We start from the raw sequence: 14,787 nt of genomic DNA, 5'->3' as shown, positions 1-14,787 counted from the left end.
GGTGGAAGGAAGCGGAGGGGTGGAAGGAAGCGGGGAGGAGGAGAAGGCCTTTGAAGGTTGTTGGTGAGTCGCTTGTACGCTGAGCCTGGTATAGTGTGTCCAGTGCCACGGAGTCGAGGTAGATGCGCTGGATGGTTGCCCGCCAGTATCCAATGTCGGGGACCGCGGGACTCGGACTCGGACTCGGACTTGAGATGAACTGCCTCGGGTCACCTAGGTATCGCACTCGGGATTGCCGAGCGTTGGATTCCTTGCTAATGACTACGCGGAGGAGGCGGTCGTTGTCGGCGAACTCAAGCGAGTCGACTACGCCGTCGGTTTCCTCGTAGCCTTCGCCGGGGGGATAGACGAACTCGGTGTTTGTCTGCCCGAGGACGTACTCCGCGGGGGAGCCGATGTCTTCCTCGTCCGTGAGATCGTAGATCTGGATTGTCTTGCCGAGCGCAATGGCGAGCAGATGTCCCTGCATGGACACCGCCATGCGGTGTCTCGCGTACCGCTGGCTGAGCGCCAGACAGCCTGCCCTGCCGTCAACGAGAGCGCGACAAACGGACGTCCAGAGCGGGTACAGGTATCGAGACAGCGTTAACGCGAACGCGCGCGTCTCGTCCTGGAAGTCGTGCACTGTCACGCGTGCGCCTCTGAGGACCGCTAGCTTCGTGCCATCGGGGGAGCGGCCCAGGGCGGTGAGAGATGCGCAGTCTGCTGGTAAGCCGCATTTGTACGTGACCTTGTCGATCTGGGTTCGATATCCCAGGAGCTCCTGACGGGCGACTTGACCAAAGTAGGTGTTCCAGTCCTGCTCGCTGAGGACGCCGATAGTTGGAGGGAGCGGCACTGGAGCTTCGGCTAGGGCTCTCTGCAACATGAATGGAGTCGATGCTGCACGGTGCCAGGACTTGCATGTTAGACGCGCAGAGTAGAATGATTCTAGATCGAGGGACAGCAGGATTGCCTGGAGGAGTTCCGTGGGGAGATGCGTAGCCATCCTCCGCTGGATAGGCTACAAGAGTGATGGAAGAAGAAATCCAGATAAGTGCTTGCCAAGTGACCCATCATGTCGACTTTTTGCATGTCCGGAGTCGTGCGGCCTTATATGCAGTATAAATTGACTTGAGAATGCTCTGCTCGACGCCGGAAGTATGTACTATTCGCTAGTAGCTACTTTTGCCGGGACATGCTCAAGCCGGCCGCTTGTGTAACTGGCATGGTTCGGGGGACACTCGGCTAAAGGTCAGCAGTTGAGTAAATGTGTCGGACATCATAAGATCTCTGGCAGAGATGTCAGACCATGTTGTTCTTGATTCAGGATAGATTAAGGACTGGAGAAGAACAAGTTGATATACGGAATGGAGGACATGACGTGCAACTGCGAGTCTGGATCCCGATGGCCGTTCCTCAGGCCTTAAGGCGGCGATTGTTCGGCCCCATCGGGATTCGGCATCACAACAGTGGGCTGAGGCGAGACAGTAAGTGAATTGATTGCCTTACTAGTTGGAATCAAGATAATTAGATGAGAAGAACATATGTTAATTTCGTTGATATCATGTCGTGACCCTTCTTCCTGCAGGTCTATCTGGCATTCCAGCTAAAGTAACATCAACAGACCACAATAAGCAATCCAGGATTCTATTCCATATCCTATGACATTCCCTGTTTGTACCACCAGGCGTTGCCACTTTGATTTTAGCTATTAGGACGTATGATCCGCATGCAAAATCGCTTCAAGTCCTAGAGGTCTCAAATACGTCTGCTTCAACTGTCTGAAACAAAAAATCGTTGCCAATGGCCGGCACGGAGTATTGAAGGCCGGAACAGCACCCTCACAAAAGTGCGTCAAAAATGGCGACATAAGCTGATAAAAATGCCCACGTCATATGTCTATTCATGAAACCGCTCCTTGCGGCCAGTGTAGGCGGGTCAGGCAGAACGTGGCCTGATCTGGGATCTTTGCGTCCAAAGACTGCCCGTCCGCGATCTTTGCTTGATCAAAATAAATGGGCAAGGAAAGAAGAGTGTGCCGATCGATACACATGATTGTCCAAGCTCGAGCAAATCCCAACCGGTCAACATGGACACATCTCTTAGATGATGATGTGCTTTTCTCTCTTGTAAAGATCTCTCAAGAGTTTCAGTTGGTTGACACCCATACTCTGGCGGGTAAGGCTTTTGGGTAAATCGACAATCGCCCGTCGGATCAATGCCAGGCCCATATGCCCAAAGAAGCCCATGATCCTCTCGGCAGACGACTTGAGCATTGCAGAGAGCAACGTAATGTGTGTTTCTTGGATTTCATTTGGCGGAATCATGAGAATTTTGTGCATCGTATACCAGAACATGGTGTTGGGGAACGGGTTCCTTCGCGGCGTCTTGCCGAAATTGCGCAACGTCAGCGCGGCATATCCGGCCCCCAGCGCCGTCATGCGATCCGCATGGGCTTGTTCATTGATAAAAGGTCCGTCCGGGCCCTCACGCCACCAGCCGATGGCCTTTCTGCCAGCCTCGGTTTTCTCGTTGCCGTAGAAGCCCCAAAGCGCAGGACAAACGACGCGGTACTTGGCCCAAAGGATGTCAACCATGTGGTGGCCCTTGTAAATGAAGGCGTCCATGGAGAAGATTTGCGCAGCCACAATGCCAATCGGCTCCGCTTGGCCCTGGTTGAGGGATGCTTCCGTGATGAGAGACGAAATCAAACATTTGGAGAATATGTTCAAGGCGTAGATCAAGAGCGCCGGCACCTTGTTGTCTTCTGAGTTGGCGATGTCCTCCGGGGGAAATGCGAAAAACTGCCGCACATCAACAGATGGCTCCGCGATCGATGCAGCTTTTTCCAGTGCCGAACGAATCTCCTGAAGCTACACGGAGTGAAGGCAATATAGTCAGTATTGATAATTGACCGGAAAACAACAAAGTCACTGCACTCACCTGGGTTTTGTTGGCACCCTTGCCTTCCCGTAGTTGACCGACACATTTTTTGATGGACCGACGGATTTCTCCCATGTTCTGCTTAACGACCGGGTTGGTTTTTCCCTCGTCCTTCAGGTATTGTCGGAATTTCTTCAGGTGTTGATGGAGCTCCACGTAGCGCAATTGCACCTTGGTCTCCTCCTCAGTCTGACGAGCACCGCCAATCTGCTTCTGCTGCTCTGCCTGAGCCTTTTGCGCAGCCTCTGCCTTGCGTTGTGCGGCTTCTTGTTCAGCCTTTTGCGCCTCCGCTTGTCGTTGCCTATTTTCTTCCTCCAATCGTTCTTTTTCCTTACGTTCTTTCTCTTCTTGCTCAGCCCTGCGCTTCTTCTCGGCCTCCTCTTCAGCTTTCCGCTTTGCCTCTTCGGCCGCTCTGCGCTCCGCCTCTCGTCGCGCGGCGGCCTCCTGCTCACGCCGTAATTTCTCTGCTCGTTCCCGTTCTAATCGCTCGGCTTCTCGACGAGCCTCTTCCTCTTTCCGACGCTTTTCCTCCTCGATCGCTCGCTGGTGAGCTCTGAGGGTTTCCTGCGCTTCCTCCCGCACCTGATCATGACGCGCAGCAACTTTGTCGAGTGCTGTATAGTGTATAGCCTCGCGCTCGCTATCAATGCGGTCAAGTCGTTCGTAAAAGGTTTTTCGTTCCCACGCTTTGACCTGCTTTAACTCGGCACTGTGGATTTGCAATTGTTCGAGGTCCCTCGTGAGATCCAGCAGAAGCTGCCTCGACGGGCTATCCAAATTTGCAGGATAGCTTATTCGACCCATTGCGAATGTAGATTTGTCACTTCTGTGCGAATTGGCCGACGATCCGTGAGACGCAAGGATTCGACGAGAGATTGAGATGAGAGTACGAGTAGAGACTTGATGGACGTAGGACGTAGGCAGGAAATTTCGAACGGATGGATATTGGAAAGGGCCGTTGAGAGAAGATCAATGCGTCTTTTGCGAGGTCATCTGCTCAATGGCGATCTAATCCGTGAGATAGACCATAGCGGTGGTCCAGAGGCTTGAGATCCAATAATTCAGTCGTTCGTTTATGATTTTCGCTGTCCTGGAGTGAGGTTACTCGTCAATGATGTGCTGAATGTAGGGCTATATGAGGAAAGCGATAGGTGTAGAAGTCAGGTCTCATCACTGAGGGAAATCAGAGGAGAAGCATTTGACTTGAGAAAACTCGAAAACGTGATGGAGCTGGATTATCTAGGAGAATCTGCCCAAGGTATAAGGTTTCAAAAGGTGAGAAGTGTGCGTGTGAAAGAGGAGACTCGATGCTCTGGCATTATAAAGGGAAATAGTGTTGAATGCATGCCATATCGGTTAGATGAGGAATGGATGTACGGTCTCCGATAACTGCTAGCAAAGACAGAGATATCAGGTTAAAATCATACCTTTTCCTCCAAGAATTCAAAGACGCAATGACATCAACAGAAAATGCCAATGGATGGATATCGGGAGAACGACAGTTCCCCAATTGAGAGAGGTTTGGATCAATAGGTAGATAGGTATTGCTGTTCGCACTCTTTGTTTGATGCCGGAAAAAGGTTCGACCTCCGTACCAATGGCGAGCCTTGATTCCTTGAACCTCAGGAGTCGAACTTGATCAAACAGCGCAAACAGCAGCAACGCACGGAGAGTGCGCTGGGCTGGTACCCTTAACTCTAACTACGAGGGAGTCAGGACCGTTCCTCGGTCGGAGCTGCAGAGGATGGGGCGTTTCGCATCATCATCATCATCTACTCCGTAGGCATGAACATCATTAATGAAAGTCGCTACTCTATTTAGTGACTACATCTCCTGACTGGTCTGGAGGATTGAAGATAACACGGAATCACCACCGCCTGATTCTCTCCTCTCCTTTCAAACATAAAATACCGAAGCCCCTTCGTTACGCCGCCAACACTAGGGCCAGGTCACGAGTCCTGCTAAGTTGCTTCAGACAGCTACAGTGGATCCCACCAGATGGGCCCTCAGCCAGTCAGCTATTGGGTGGGTTCCATCATCCACTAAGGTACCTTATTGTATTATTACCATTCGATACATCTCCGTCCATTCTTACCAGACTGTGCTGTGCTGTGTGGGCGGTTAGGGAGGCGAAGATGGCCCTCAATAATTGTATATCTACGACTTACTGCTTGAAGGCAAAATTAATTGGGGATTGTAAGTAGACTCGACTCTAGTTCATCACTACCTACCTAGGTGCTCTCTAAACTGAGATATACCATGATTACCAGAAGAACGCAGGAATGACAGCTAGGGAACCGCCGAGAGAACCAGACGATCCCGTCGTCCCTCAAGTATGGTAACTTTGATTTAGTGACGGGTTAATCAATCCTCGTTGACCTTTGCTCATCAGCCTTGGTATCATTCTTCTTCATTATTCATTTCAATAGGAATCTGTAGCAGGAGGATCATCATTCATCATTGACAGTACTTGGAAACACTGAATATCAAAAGCAAAAGAAAGCACAATATCGAACAACATGGACAAGACCGAAGCCAAACATCGACCTTGAGTATGAGTGCTCCAAGGTCGTCTCCCCCACATCCTTATTATTGTTCTCCTACTCCGTAGTTTACTTGAAGACCGCTAGAGAAGTAGTTGTTCTGTTAGTTGACTCCTCTTCCTGATATGCTAGACTACTTGTAGACTAAATATATCCCATCCTAAAACTTCATCTTCACCCTCTCTCTCTCTCTCTCTTTCTCTTCTTTCTCTCTTCCTTTTTGCTTCTCACTCATCTCCTCCCTCTCTCTCCTTTTTGCTTATCTTCCTCTCCTCCCCCTCTTCCCCCCACCATACTCGTTTGCTACTACCCCCCCAATCATTCCTTCAACATCAAGTAGAGTCAATCTCTTGATAACGATCAATAATCATCAGCATCAGCATCGTTCTTCATCTTCTTGTCGTTCTCTCTTCGGAATCAGAACCTCGTCGCTTTCGCCTCGTACTTTCTGATTCAACATCGAATAAGAAACGTTAGAGACTACAAAAGTACTCCTCAGGGGAACAAGAAATCAACAGCTCCTTATCCTGCTTCGCTATCAATTCCCCCCCTTTTCCCTTCCCCAATCTGGACTCCTCTGTGAGACTCCGATCACTTCCGCGCAATCTCCATCAAATAGGCCCCATTATACTCTCAACAGACCACCGAAAATATATAACACAGGAGAACAGAAATTAAGGAGGGTTCCAAGAGAGATCAACTGGAAGGGACACCCTTTTTCGTTATCCTCTTGTGGTGGTTGTGGTTGTGGTTGAGAAACAGCTTCCCTCCACTTGTTCGGTCCTTTTCCTCCACTCTCATCTCCCCGGTCGACAGCTTCATTCTCTCCTTTGAGCGGCATCGACCTTTTGACATCTGTCTGTGCTAAATCCTCCTCAATCCTCTTTCTTGTCCAGTTAGGAGAGGTAAAGGGCTTTGATTGTGAGCTGGTCACCGCTTTCTTCATATGAAAAGGAATTCCCGCTTCATGCGTTAAGGGGGAGATAAAACGAGGGAAAAAAAAGGACGTCATTCTTCAGCAGCAGAATTCTACATTAGTTGGACTGTCATTCAGAGGTGAGTCTTGACTCTTCGCAGGGGACTCATTACTGCATCCTTTCTGATTTCTATCATTCTGCCCTCGTATGATTGCCCCTCCTTGCCGCTTTCCGCTCTCCAAGTGGTTTGTTCCTTCCATTTGATACCTACGATCTTCGTTGATGTCACTCTCGCCGGCCCCGTCACAGCTTCCGTGGGCCCTCCTCTTTGATCTCCCTCCATCCCATCCAAATCATGCTTTGAATCTTTTCTTGTTGTTCTTTTGACACCTTCTCATCTCCACTGTTTCCTAATACTAATTTGCTGTTCCGTCTTGTTTAGTATAGTACAAATTGCCTGTCGTTTTCCAAGCTTCCTACGGTCGGCCTTCATCGCGGGTAGCCCCACAAAAGTGAACAAGTCGCCTTCGAACTCTCCCTTATAGTCAAAGCAAAGGCGTCCCTCGCAAGACTCAACTCTAGAAGATCAGGTCGTTCATTGACTTCTGAGAAGATGGATCAACAGGGCCAATCCGGGGTTCCTGGCCCCGCTGGCCGCAAGCTGCATATAGCTCACAGGAGAAGTCCCTCTGAGCTGACTCCTCTCATGAGTATGTTTGACAATATCAAGAAAAATCAACTCCAGTCATATGTTTTCTCGTGCGACCATTCGCTGACGATTCGATTTTGACAATAGTGGAACAACTGGCGATTCAGCAACAGATTGAGCTGCTTCAGCAGCAACAACAACAAATTGCAGCGACACACCAACAGTATGTCAACATGGGACTTTTACAGCCACAGCAACTGGGCCAGGTTTCTGCATTCTCTCCTTCGCTTCAGGGCGGTGCGTCCATGGGGGGCGTTTCCCCTCAGATCAACGCCTTCCAGTTTCCCCAGCTAGCCCAACAACAGCTTGGTGTACCCATGAACACTCCTACTCAGCACTCGCACCGACGCAATCAATCCGCACTTCCTGGTTTGGCCATGGGCCCTCCCCCTGCCCCATCCTCAGGCGCCTCCGGATACTCTGATTACAACACCCAGCAGGGTAACCATCAGCAGAAGGAAACCAACAACCATGGGCGTACCCGGGGGCCTCCAGGTGGTGGTCACCAACGTCGTCACTCCCTCGCTTTACCAGAAGCTAAAAAGGCCGCGGAGCTCGCTCAGCAAAAGAGAACAGCATCTGGCTTCCAATTTCCCGCCCCAGGCGCTGGGGGCAACTCCGAGAACCTATCAGGCTCGGAGGATAAGCCGACCCCGGGCACAACACAACCTCCCCAAGGGCTTGGTCTGCACCGCGCCGGCAACATCCGGGCTGGTGGCCATGGTCGCAGTCAATCCGTCGCAGTCGGTAACTCCCGAGGATCGCTGTCCGGACGCGGTATGGGTGGCTTTCAATTTCCACAACCCAGCGACATCGGTGGGCAGTCTGAGAACCAACGGCGTGGTAGCCAGCCTGGCCATGCGCGCACCTCATCCAGAAATTTCGATGGTAACTGGCGCCAGCCTAACAATCAGAATCAGGGACAGGACCAGCAGAAGAGCTTCGGACAGCAAGGTAGCGCTTTCCAACCCGGCCACCGCGCTCGCGCGTCCATCAACCAATCGGTTAGCTCTCTCGGCTCCTTCCAGTATCCCGGCCAGCCCCAGCTTATCCAGCTGCCTCAGGGGCAGGTTGTTATGGCACCACCTCAAATGTTCGGCGCTGGCCAGCAGCTGAGCCCATTGCAACTGGCACAGCTCCAAGCCCTGCAGCAGCAAAACGGTCAACTAAGTGGTCAAGGGCTCGGTTTGCAGGCCAGCCAACACGCTCCGCCACAGCTGTCTGTTCAGCAGCAACAGCAACAGCAACAGCAGCGCAAAACCCTATTCACTCCTTATCTGCCTCAGGCGAATCTGCCCGCCCTTCTGAGCAACGGTCAACTGGTGGCTGGTATTCTTCGAGTCAATAAGAAGAACCGTTCCGACGCCTATGTGACCACACCCGATCTGGACGCCGACATCTTCATCTGTGGAAGCAAAGACCGGAACCGTGCGCTCGAGGGTGATTTTGTTGCCGTTGAACTCTTGGATGTGGACGAGGTGTGGACTCAGAAGAAAGAAAAGGAGGAGAAGAAGAAGCGCAAGGATATCACAGATGCTCGCTCCGGTAGCACCGCAGGAACGGACAAATTATCGAGGTCGGACTCCGGTGCCAACACCGATCGCCAGGAAATTGGACCTGATGGCAGCATCCGGCGTCGTGGCAGTCTGCGCCAGCGACCGACACAGAAGAAAAATGACGATGTTGAAGTCGAGGGCCAGAGCCTCCTCCTCGTCGAGGAGGATGAGATCAATGACGAGCAGAAGCCTCTTTATGCGGGTCACATCGTTGCTGTCATTGAGCGTATTGCCGGTCAAATGTTCTCGGGTACTTTGGGGCTCCTTCGGCCCAGCAGCCAGGCCACAAAGGAGAAGCAGGAAGCCGAACGGCAGGCCAGAGATGGTGGTCACGGCCGTCAGCAGCACGATCGTCAACAGGAGAAGCCGAAGATCGTGTGGTTCAAGCCCACCGACAAGCGTGTCCCCCTCATCGCTATCCCTACTGAGCAGGCACCCCGCGATTTCGTGGAGAAGCATCAGGATTACGCCAATCGTATCTTTGTCGCATGCATTAAGAGATGGCCCATCACATCCCTTCATCCCTTCGGAACTCTCGTGGAACAGCTTGGTGAAATGGGCGATCTGAAGGTGGAAACGGATGCTCTTCTCCGGGACAACAACTTTGGTGCCGACGAGTTCTCGGATGCCGTGATGAAGAGCATCGGCTGGGAGGACTGGTCCGTTGGCAGCGAGGGCGAGGCCCTCCTTGAGTCTCGCCGGGATTTCCGTTCGGAAACCACCTTCACCATTGATCCAAGCGGAGCCATGGAGCTCGATAATGCCTATCACATCAAGTCTCTGGACGATGGCAAGGTGGAAATTGGTATTCATGTTTCTGACATCGCCCACTTTGTGAAGGCGAACTCCCTGGTTGATCGGGAAGCAAAGAAACGAGGCACTGCGGTCTACCTCATGGATCGACTGGTCAATATGCTGCCTCGGCGAGTCTCTACGGAGCTCTGCGCTCTCCTTCCAGGACAGGATCGCCTTACGGTCAGCGTTGTATTCAATGCTAACCCAGATACCGGCGCTGTCGACGAAGATGTTTGGATCGGCAAGGGTGTCGTCAAGAGTGCAGGCAGATTGAGTTATGAGGAGGTTAACTCTGCGGTCAGGGGGGAGTCCGATTTATCCATGGCCGGAATCTCCACCAACACCGTTCAGACCCTGAATGTCAGTAACCCTTTAACCTTGTTCCCTCCAGGACTGAGCACTGATGTAATACGGTTTGTAGGCCATCACACAGAAGTTCCGAGAAGCCAGATTTGGCAACCGTGTCTCGAACATGCCACCCCTGCGCCTGCTGCATCAGCTGGATGACGAGAATGTGCCTGTGGAAAGGAACATCTTTGATTCTACTGCTGCACGCGAGATGGTGGAGGAATTGAGACACAAGGCAAACTTTTTCGTTGCCCGCAAACTTGTTTCCGCTATGCCCGATCAGGCTTTCCTTCGCCGTCAACCATCACCAAACTCACGCCGCCTCCATTCCTTCATTGACAGGATGAATCGCCTCGGCTATGACTTTGACCCCTCGAGCAGTGGAACTCTGCAGAGCAGCCTTTGCAAAGTCCAGGATGATGATCTGCGGAAGGTTCGTGTCCGACTTTGCTACTTGAACATTACCTCAACGCCTTGACTTAACTGACTGGGATTAGGGTATGGAAACTGTTTTGTTGAAGGCTATGCAACGTGCGAAATACTACGTGGCTAGCACTGTACAGGATGAGCAGCGCCATCACTACTCCCTCAACCTACCCGTCTATACTCATTTTACCAACCCGTCGCGTCGCTATGCGGATATTATCGTTCATCGCCAGCTCGAGGCCGTTTTGTCGAATGGTGCAATTGAGTTCTCAGATGACGTGGAGTCTCTGAGCAAGACGGCGGATCTGTGCAATAACAAGAAGGATTCGGCGCACAATGCGCAGGAGCAGAGTGTCCATATCGAGGCTTGCCGTAGCATGGACAAGAAGAGACAAGAGATTGGTGGCGACCTGATCAGTGAGGGAATCGTTCTCTGTGTCTACGAGTCGGCCTTCGATGTCCTCATTCCTGAGTTCGGTTTCGAGAAGCGTGTCCATTGTGATCAACTGCCTCTGAAGAAGGCCGAATATCGTAAGGAGACTCGTGTTCTGGAGCTCTACTGGGAGAAGGGCGTTCCGTCTTCTGCCTACATTCCAGAGGACGAACGGCCCAGACCTGCCAACTCCCGTGCGGCTCAGGCTGCGGCCGCGGCTCGCGAAGCAGAAGCTGCGAGAGAGCGTGCCCGCGAACGTGATGAGGCGATTCGCAAGCAGACCGAGACTGGAACCATGTCTGCCGATGATGTCGATGCTCTCTTCGACGATGACGATGATATCTCCGAGGTCACCGAGATGGCTGCGGGCGTCTCTTTGAACTCGTCTGCTGACCGCACAACCCAGAGCATGCCACCTTCACCCACTCGTAATGGCCATCTTCAGCAGACTCCTCACCGTACTCGGTCCGATCCAAGGATTACAAGTAGCAACAACGACGTGCCGGAGGCCAAGTTGACCAACAAGGAGAAATACCTCAAACTGTTCAAGCTCCGCGAGGAGGACGGAGAGTACATTCAGGATGTGACCGAGATGACCCGGGTTCCTATCATTCTCAAGACTGACTTGACCAAGAGCCCTCCGTAAGTTGTCGCTCAATTACTTTCAGTCTTTTCTGGTACTTACTAACATTGACTCTCTTGTAGTTGTCTCACTATTCGCTCCGTCAACCCTTATGCCTTGTAAAGGCGAAGAGCTCTTTAGGTCACCTACTCAAATATGCTTGCAGGTTTATGTTTAATCGATTCGAGCATGGCTACGCAAGATTGCTTCAGTCGCCTGGTCAACTCGAGCTGATTGGATACTATTCCACAGCGCGGTCACATGGCGACTTGCTTCGAACAGACGTCGATTGCAAAATCTGGGTGGGTACCGACCTACGGAAAGATCCAAAGTGTTTAAGTTGACCTGGATGAGTGGATTAAAAGTGTAATCGTGGTAGTTGCACGACAGCATCTTACAGGAGCTGGCCGCAGGTGAAACCTCGGCGGAAATCTGTCTACGTTTTCAATGTTAAATAATTGCATAGCTTATTTGATTGGCGGTTTCGGGTGGCTTTGATTAGCTTGTGGCCGACAGACGCTGGGAGTGCTCTAGTAGTTAGCTTGCAGTTGGCCATCGTCAGTATAAGATGGGCTTCATGCACTAATATGTCAGTCATCCTTAATCCAGAAAGCGCGATGCTTGCTATACTACATCTTGATGCATGCGTGACAATGAGAAGAAAAGATGAGCGAGCCCTCGCTCATATAGAGATAAAGATAGAAGAAATCGCAAACCCCGAGCGCCTTTCGCAGTTCATCCCTATCAGAAATGGCTACCACCGAGTTCCAATGCGTCCGCATATGCCCTTACCAACGCCAAGACCGACTAGAAAATTCCAGGGACGCACAGAAGCATGCAGTTGTATCGATCGAGAAAAATAATCAGTAAATCGCATGCGCATATCGGGCTCTATAACCTGCGGATCCCAGTCCGGGGCTTTGCCTTCTTCATGCTCGAGGATGAGACCTTCCGCGAGCCAGACACCGCTCTGGAGGTCTTTGAGCCCGACGGACAAGTAATCGCGGCGGAAGGGGCGAGAAGAGACGAGGGATAGTGCGGATGACTCTTCCGTGCTGAGTGGCCCATCTCCTTGGAACCATTGAGTGAAGTGTGATTCTCCTTGCCGTCGTCGCTGCGATGGGACTGCAGGTCGAGCGATTCGGAGGCGTCTTCGAAGATCTTGACCACGTCGTCTCGGACGCGGCCGGAGGCGTTGACACCCTTGTTGAGGAGGGATAGCTTCGGGGATTTTCGTTGCGGCTGCGGGGAGGGGTCGCGGTCCGGTGCGTGGTGGGGGTGATTGGCGGCGATGTTCTTTTCCGAGGCGGTCATTGTTGATTTGTCTGCTGTTCGTGCGGGTGCGGGGTCCATGGGTGCTGAGTCTGGGTCTGGATCTAGGGGCATGGTGAGGACGGAGAGGGGTCGTTTGCCGTGGGCGTTCTTCCTGGGGCTTGGAGGGGCGAGTTTCACGGGGGAGGGGGAGAGGGATGGGTCGTTTTCTTTGGAGGTGGAAGGGCGGTTGTTTCCGTCGCTTTCATCGTCTGTTTGTGGGCTGTTGTCGTGGCCGTCGGATTGGTTCGATGGGTTGTGGTTGGGTGATTGGGGGAGTGGATGTGAGGTTTCGGCGGTCGTCTGCGGAGTGGGCTTCTTCATTTTCATCGTCAAGGACTGGACCCTTGTTCCTGTGCGTGTTCGCAGACTGCGGGTACTCTCGTGCTCCGGGATAACGGTTCCGGCCTCCTCGCCCCTCGATTTTGCCTCTACCACTGCGGTTTTCAGATCTGGTGGTACCGGGGCGTGGATCGATGTCATGAGCTTCGCCTGACGCGCGAATGCATCGTAGTCTTCTTGCAGGAGAGCGCCGGCCGTGGAATTCAGAGCGGAATCGGGGTTAGGGTAGATGAGGAGGCAGGAGATGGTCTACGAGTCAAAGGGAGTCAGTCGCTGTTCCACCAAACCGAGTGGTAGCAGGGAGCACGCACAACTAGGACATCCTTTAACGTCAACGTCGACTTCCAATCCCTCTTGAGTGTATCCACGCACACCGCGCCGGTCGACTCCTCCACGTTCGGATGCCATATGCGTGTCTTGAATGTCGCCTTGGGTGGGCTCTTCGGGTAATCCTCTGGCATCTTCAAGTGCAATCGCCACAGACCCTGGGAGTACGGTGTACCCTGCGGTCCGGCCAGCAGGGCTGTGAGTTGGGTCAGATCATCGGACGATTCTTCCGTAGGGAAAAGGTAGTTTGGAGGGAGTTCCTCGTGCAATGCAGCGTGATCTGCGGCGAGACGGCGGAAGGTTGAGCGCTGAAGTCGTAAGACTGGTCAGCTATAGTCTCGAGGATTTGTTCAATTGAAACTGACCATTTTGCCTCTGTTGATTTTCCCTAGTAACCAATGGTAGGGATCAAGCTGCGCTGGACTTCAGGTGAACTCGGCTGATGTCGGGGAAAGTGGCAGACTGTTCGCCTCACAAAGGAAAAACGGGCTAGATGAGTCTATTGAAGCTAGCCTGAGTTCGATCGCAGCCTTTGTTCTTGCCAAAGCTCACGCCTGTGTATTCAGTGACAGAGTATTGTTGGTCTTTTGTTTTGATGATGTGAACCTGATGGTGGCACTAGTCCGAAAGAAGCAAGGCCTGGAATGGCAATGTGGAGAGAAGCCCACGTGACTGACGCGCGACGCGACTTGGGCCGTTTTAGGAAATGTAATTGATTCCTGCCTTGATGCCTAGTTTATTATCATGATACCAGCTATTATGATTTCATAGATAGCAACACAGTGAAGAGAGATTATCTCTCAGTAATGGCATATAATGGCATTCGGTCGCCGAATAAATCTTCCTCTTAACATCAACTTTCAACCCACTACAGTGAAGTGCGCATCTTCTGGCCTATTGATCCGTCTGGGATCCTGCTACTGGCAATGACGGGATTCCTACGAATAACCTCGGAGACCTTATAAATAAGATCCTCGGGCGCAATGAGTGAACTATACCGAGAAATCTCCTCGAAGGGCGCTCGCTGAGCGCGAGGCAATTATGAACGATTCTCCCATGTTACTGGACCATAGCGGTCGTGAAATTGATGTTGCAGAGATGGTATCCGTGCGCGACAGCCATGGATCTCTCTACTGCATTTGGCAGTTGCGAGTTCAAGGATCCGTGTGGAAGACCTGCTCTCGAAAAGGGAGATCGCTTCTCAGATTCTAGATACCCCTCGAGCTGCTGTTCGAGGGCAATGTTGGCACCATCAACGTCCAGTACCAGCAGGGCGCTATTGTCTTGCATTATGTGGTAGAGCGCCATGTAAGCTGTGGAAGCGGCCAGCATTGGGGTACGTAGGTCAGTACCTGTGTGAGAAGCTGCTTGCCGGATATCAGAAGGCCGGGGTGATGGGTACATACGGATGGTGCTACGCATACGAGTAAGGCTGAATGATGGCCTCAGCGTTTGTGAGGGCTTTTAACCCGTATATTCATGAATGGTGGGCAATCGAAATGGGCAACGTTCTGGCATGTCAACCTGATTGCC

General features: G+C 52.0%; 3 protein-coding genes across 3 annotated transcripts; 1 reads left to right on the top strand and 2 right to left on the bottom strand.

Moving 5' to 3' along the window:
- Positions 1-2,084: 2,084 nt before the first annotated feature.
- On the bottom strand, positions 2,085-3,729 carry CDV56_101965 (putative RNA export mediator Gle1; the record flags this gene model as incomplete). Its single annotated transcript, XM_026755584.1, has 2 exons — positions 2,085-2,855; positions 2,926-3,729. 2 exons carry the CDS (start codon positions 3,727-3,729, stop codon positions 2,085-2,087), a joined length of 1,575 nt encoding a protein of 524 aa, XP_026609737.1.
- Positions 3,730-6,998: 3,269 nt separating this feature from the next.
- ssdA (mRNA-binding translational repressor SSD1) lies at positions 6,999-11,397 on the top strand (the record flags this gene model as incomplete). Its single annotated transcript, XM_026754464.1, has 5 exons — positions 6,999-7,095; positions 7,182-9,805; positions 9,867-10,226; positions 10,291-11,294; positions 11,358-11,397. The coding sequence occupies 5 exons, from the start codon at positions 6,999-7,001 to the stop codon at positions 11,395-11,397; spliced, it is 4,125 nt and encodes a 1,374-aa protein (XP_026609736.1).
- Positions 11,398-12,165: 768 nt separating this feature from the next.
- CDV56_100486 (putative ubiquitin conjugating enzyme E2) lies at positions 12,166-13,622 on the bottom strand (the record flags this gene model as incomplete). Its single annotated transcript, XM_026754105.1, has 3 exons — positions 12,166-13,176; positions 13,239-13,562; positions 13,620-13,622. The coding sequence occupies 3 exons, from the start codon at positions 13,620-13,622 to the stop codon at positions 12,166-12,168; spliced, it is 1,338 nt and encodes a 445-aa protein (XP_026609735.1).
- Positions 13,623-14,787: the final 1,165 nt, after the last annotated feature.

Source organism: Aspergillus thermomutatus (genome assembly GCF_002237265.1).
Source record: "Aspergillus thermomutatus strain HMR AF 39 chromosome Unknown NODE_427, whole genome shotgun sequence".
Classification (NCBI taxonomy): domain Eukaryota; kingdom Fungi; phylum Ascomycota; class Eurotiomycetes; order Eurotiales; family Aspergillaceae; genus Aspergillus; species Aspergillus thermomutatus.
Note: the sequence above shows the minus strand (reverse complement) of the source record. Positions and strands in the feature narration are given on the sequence as shown.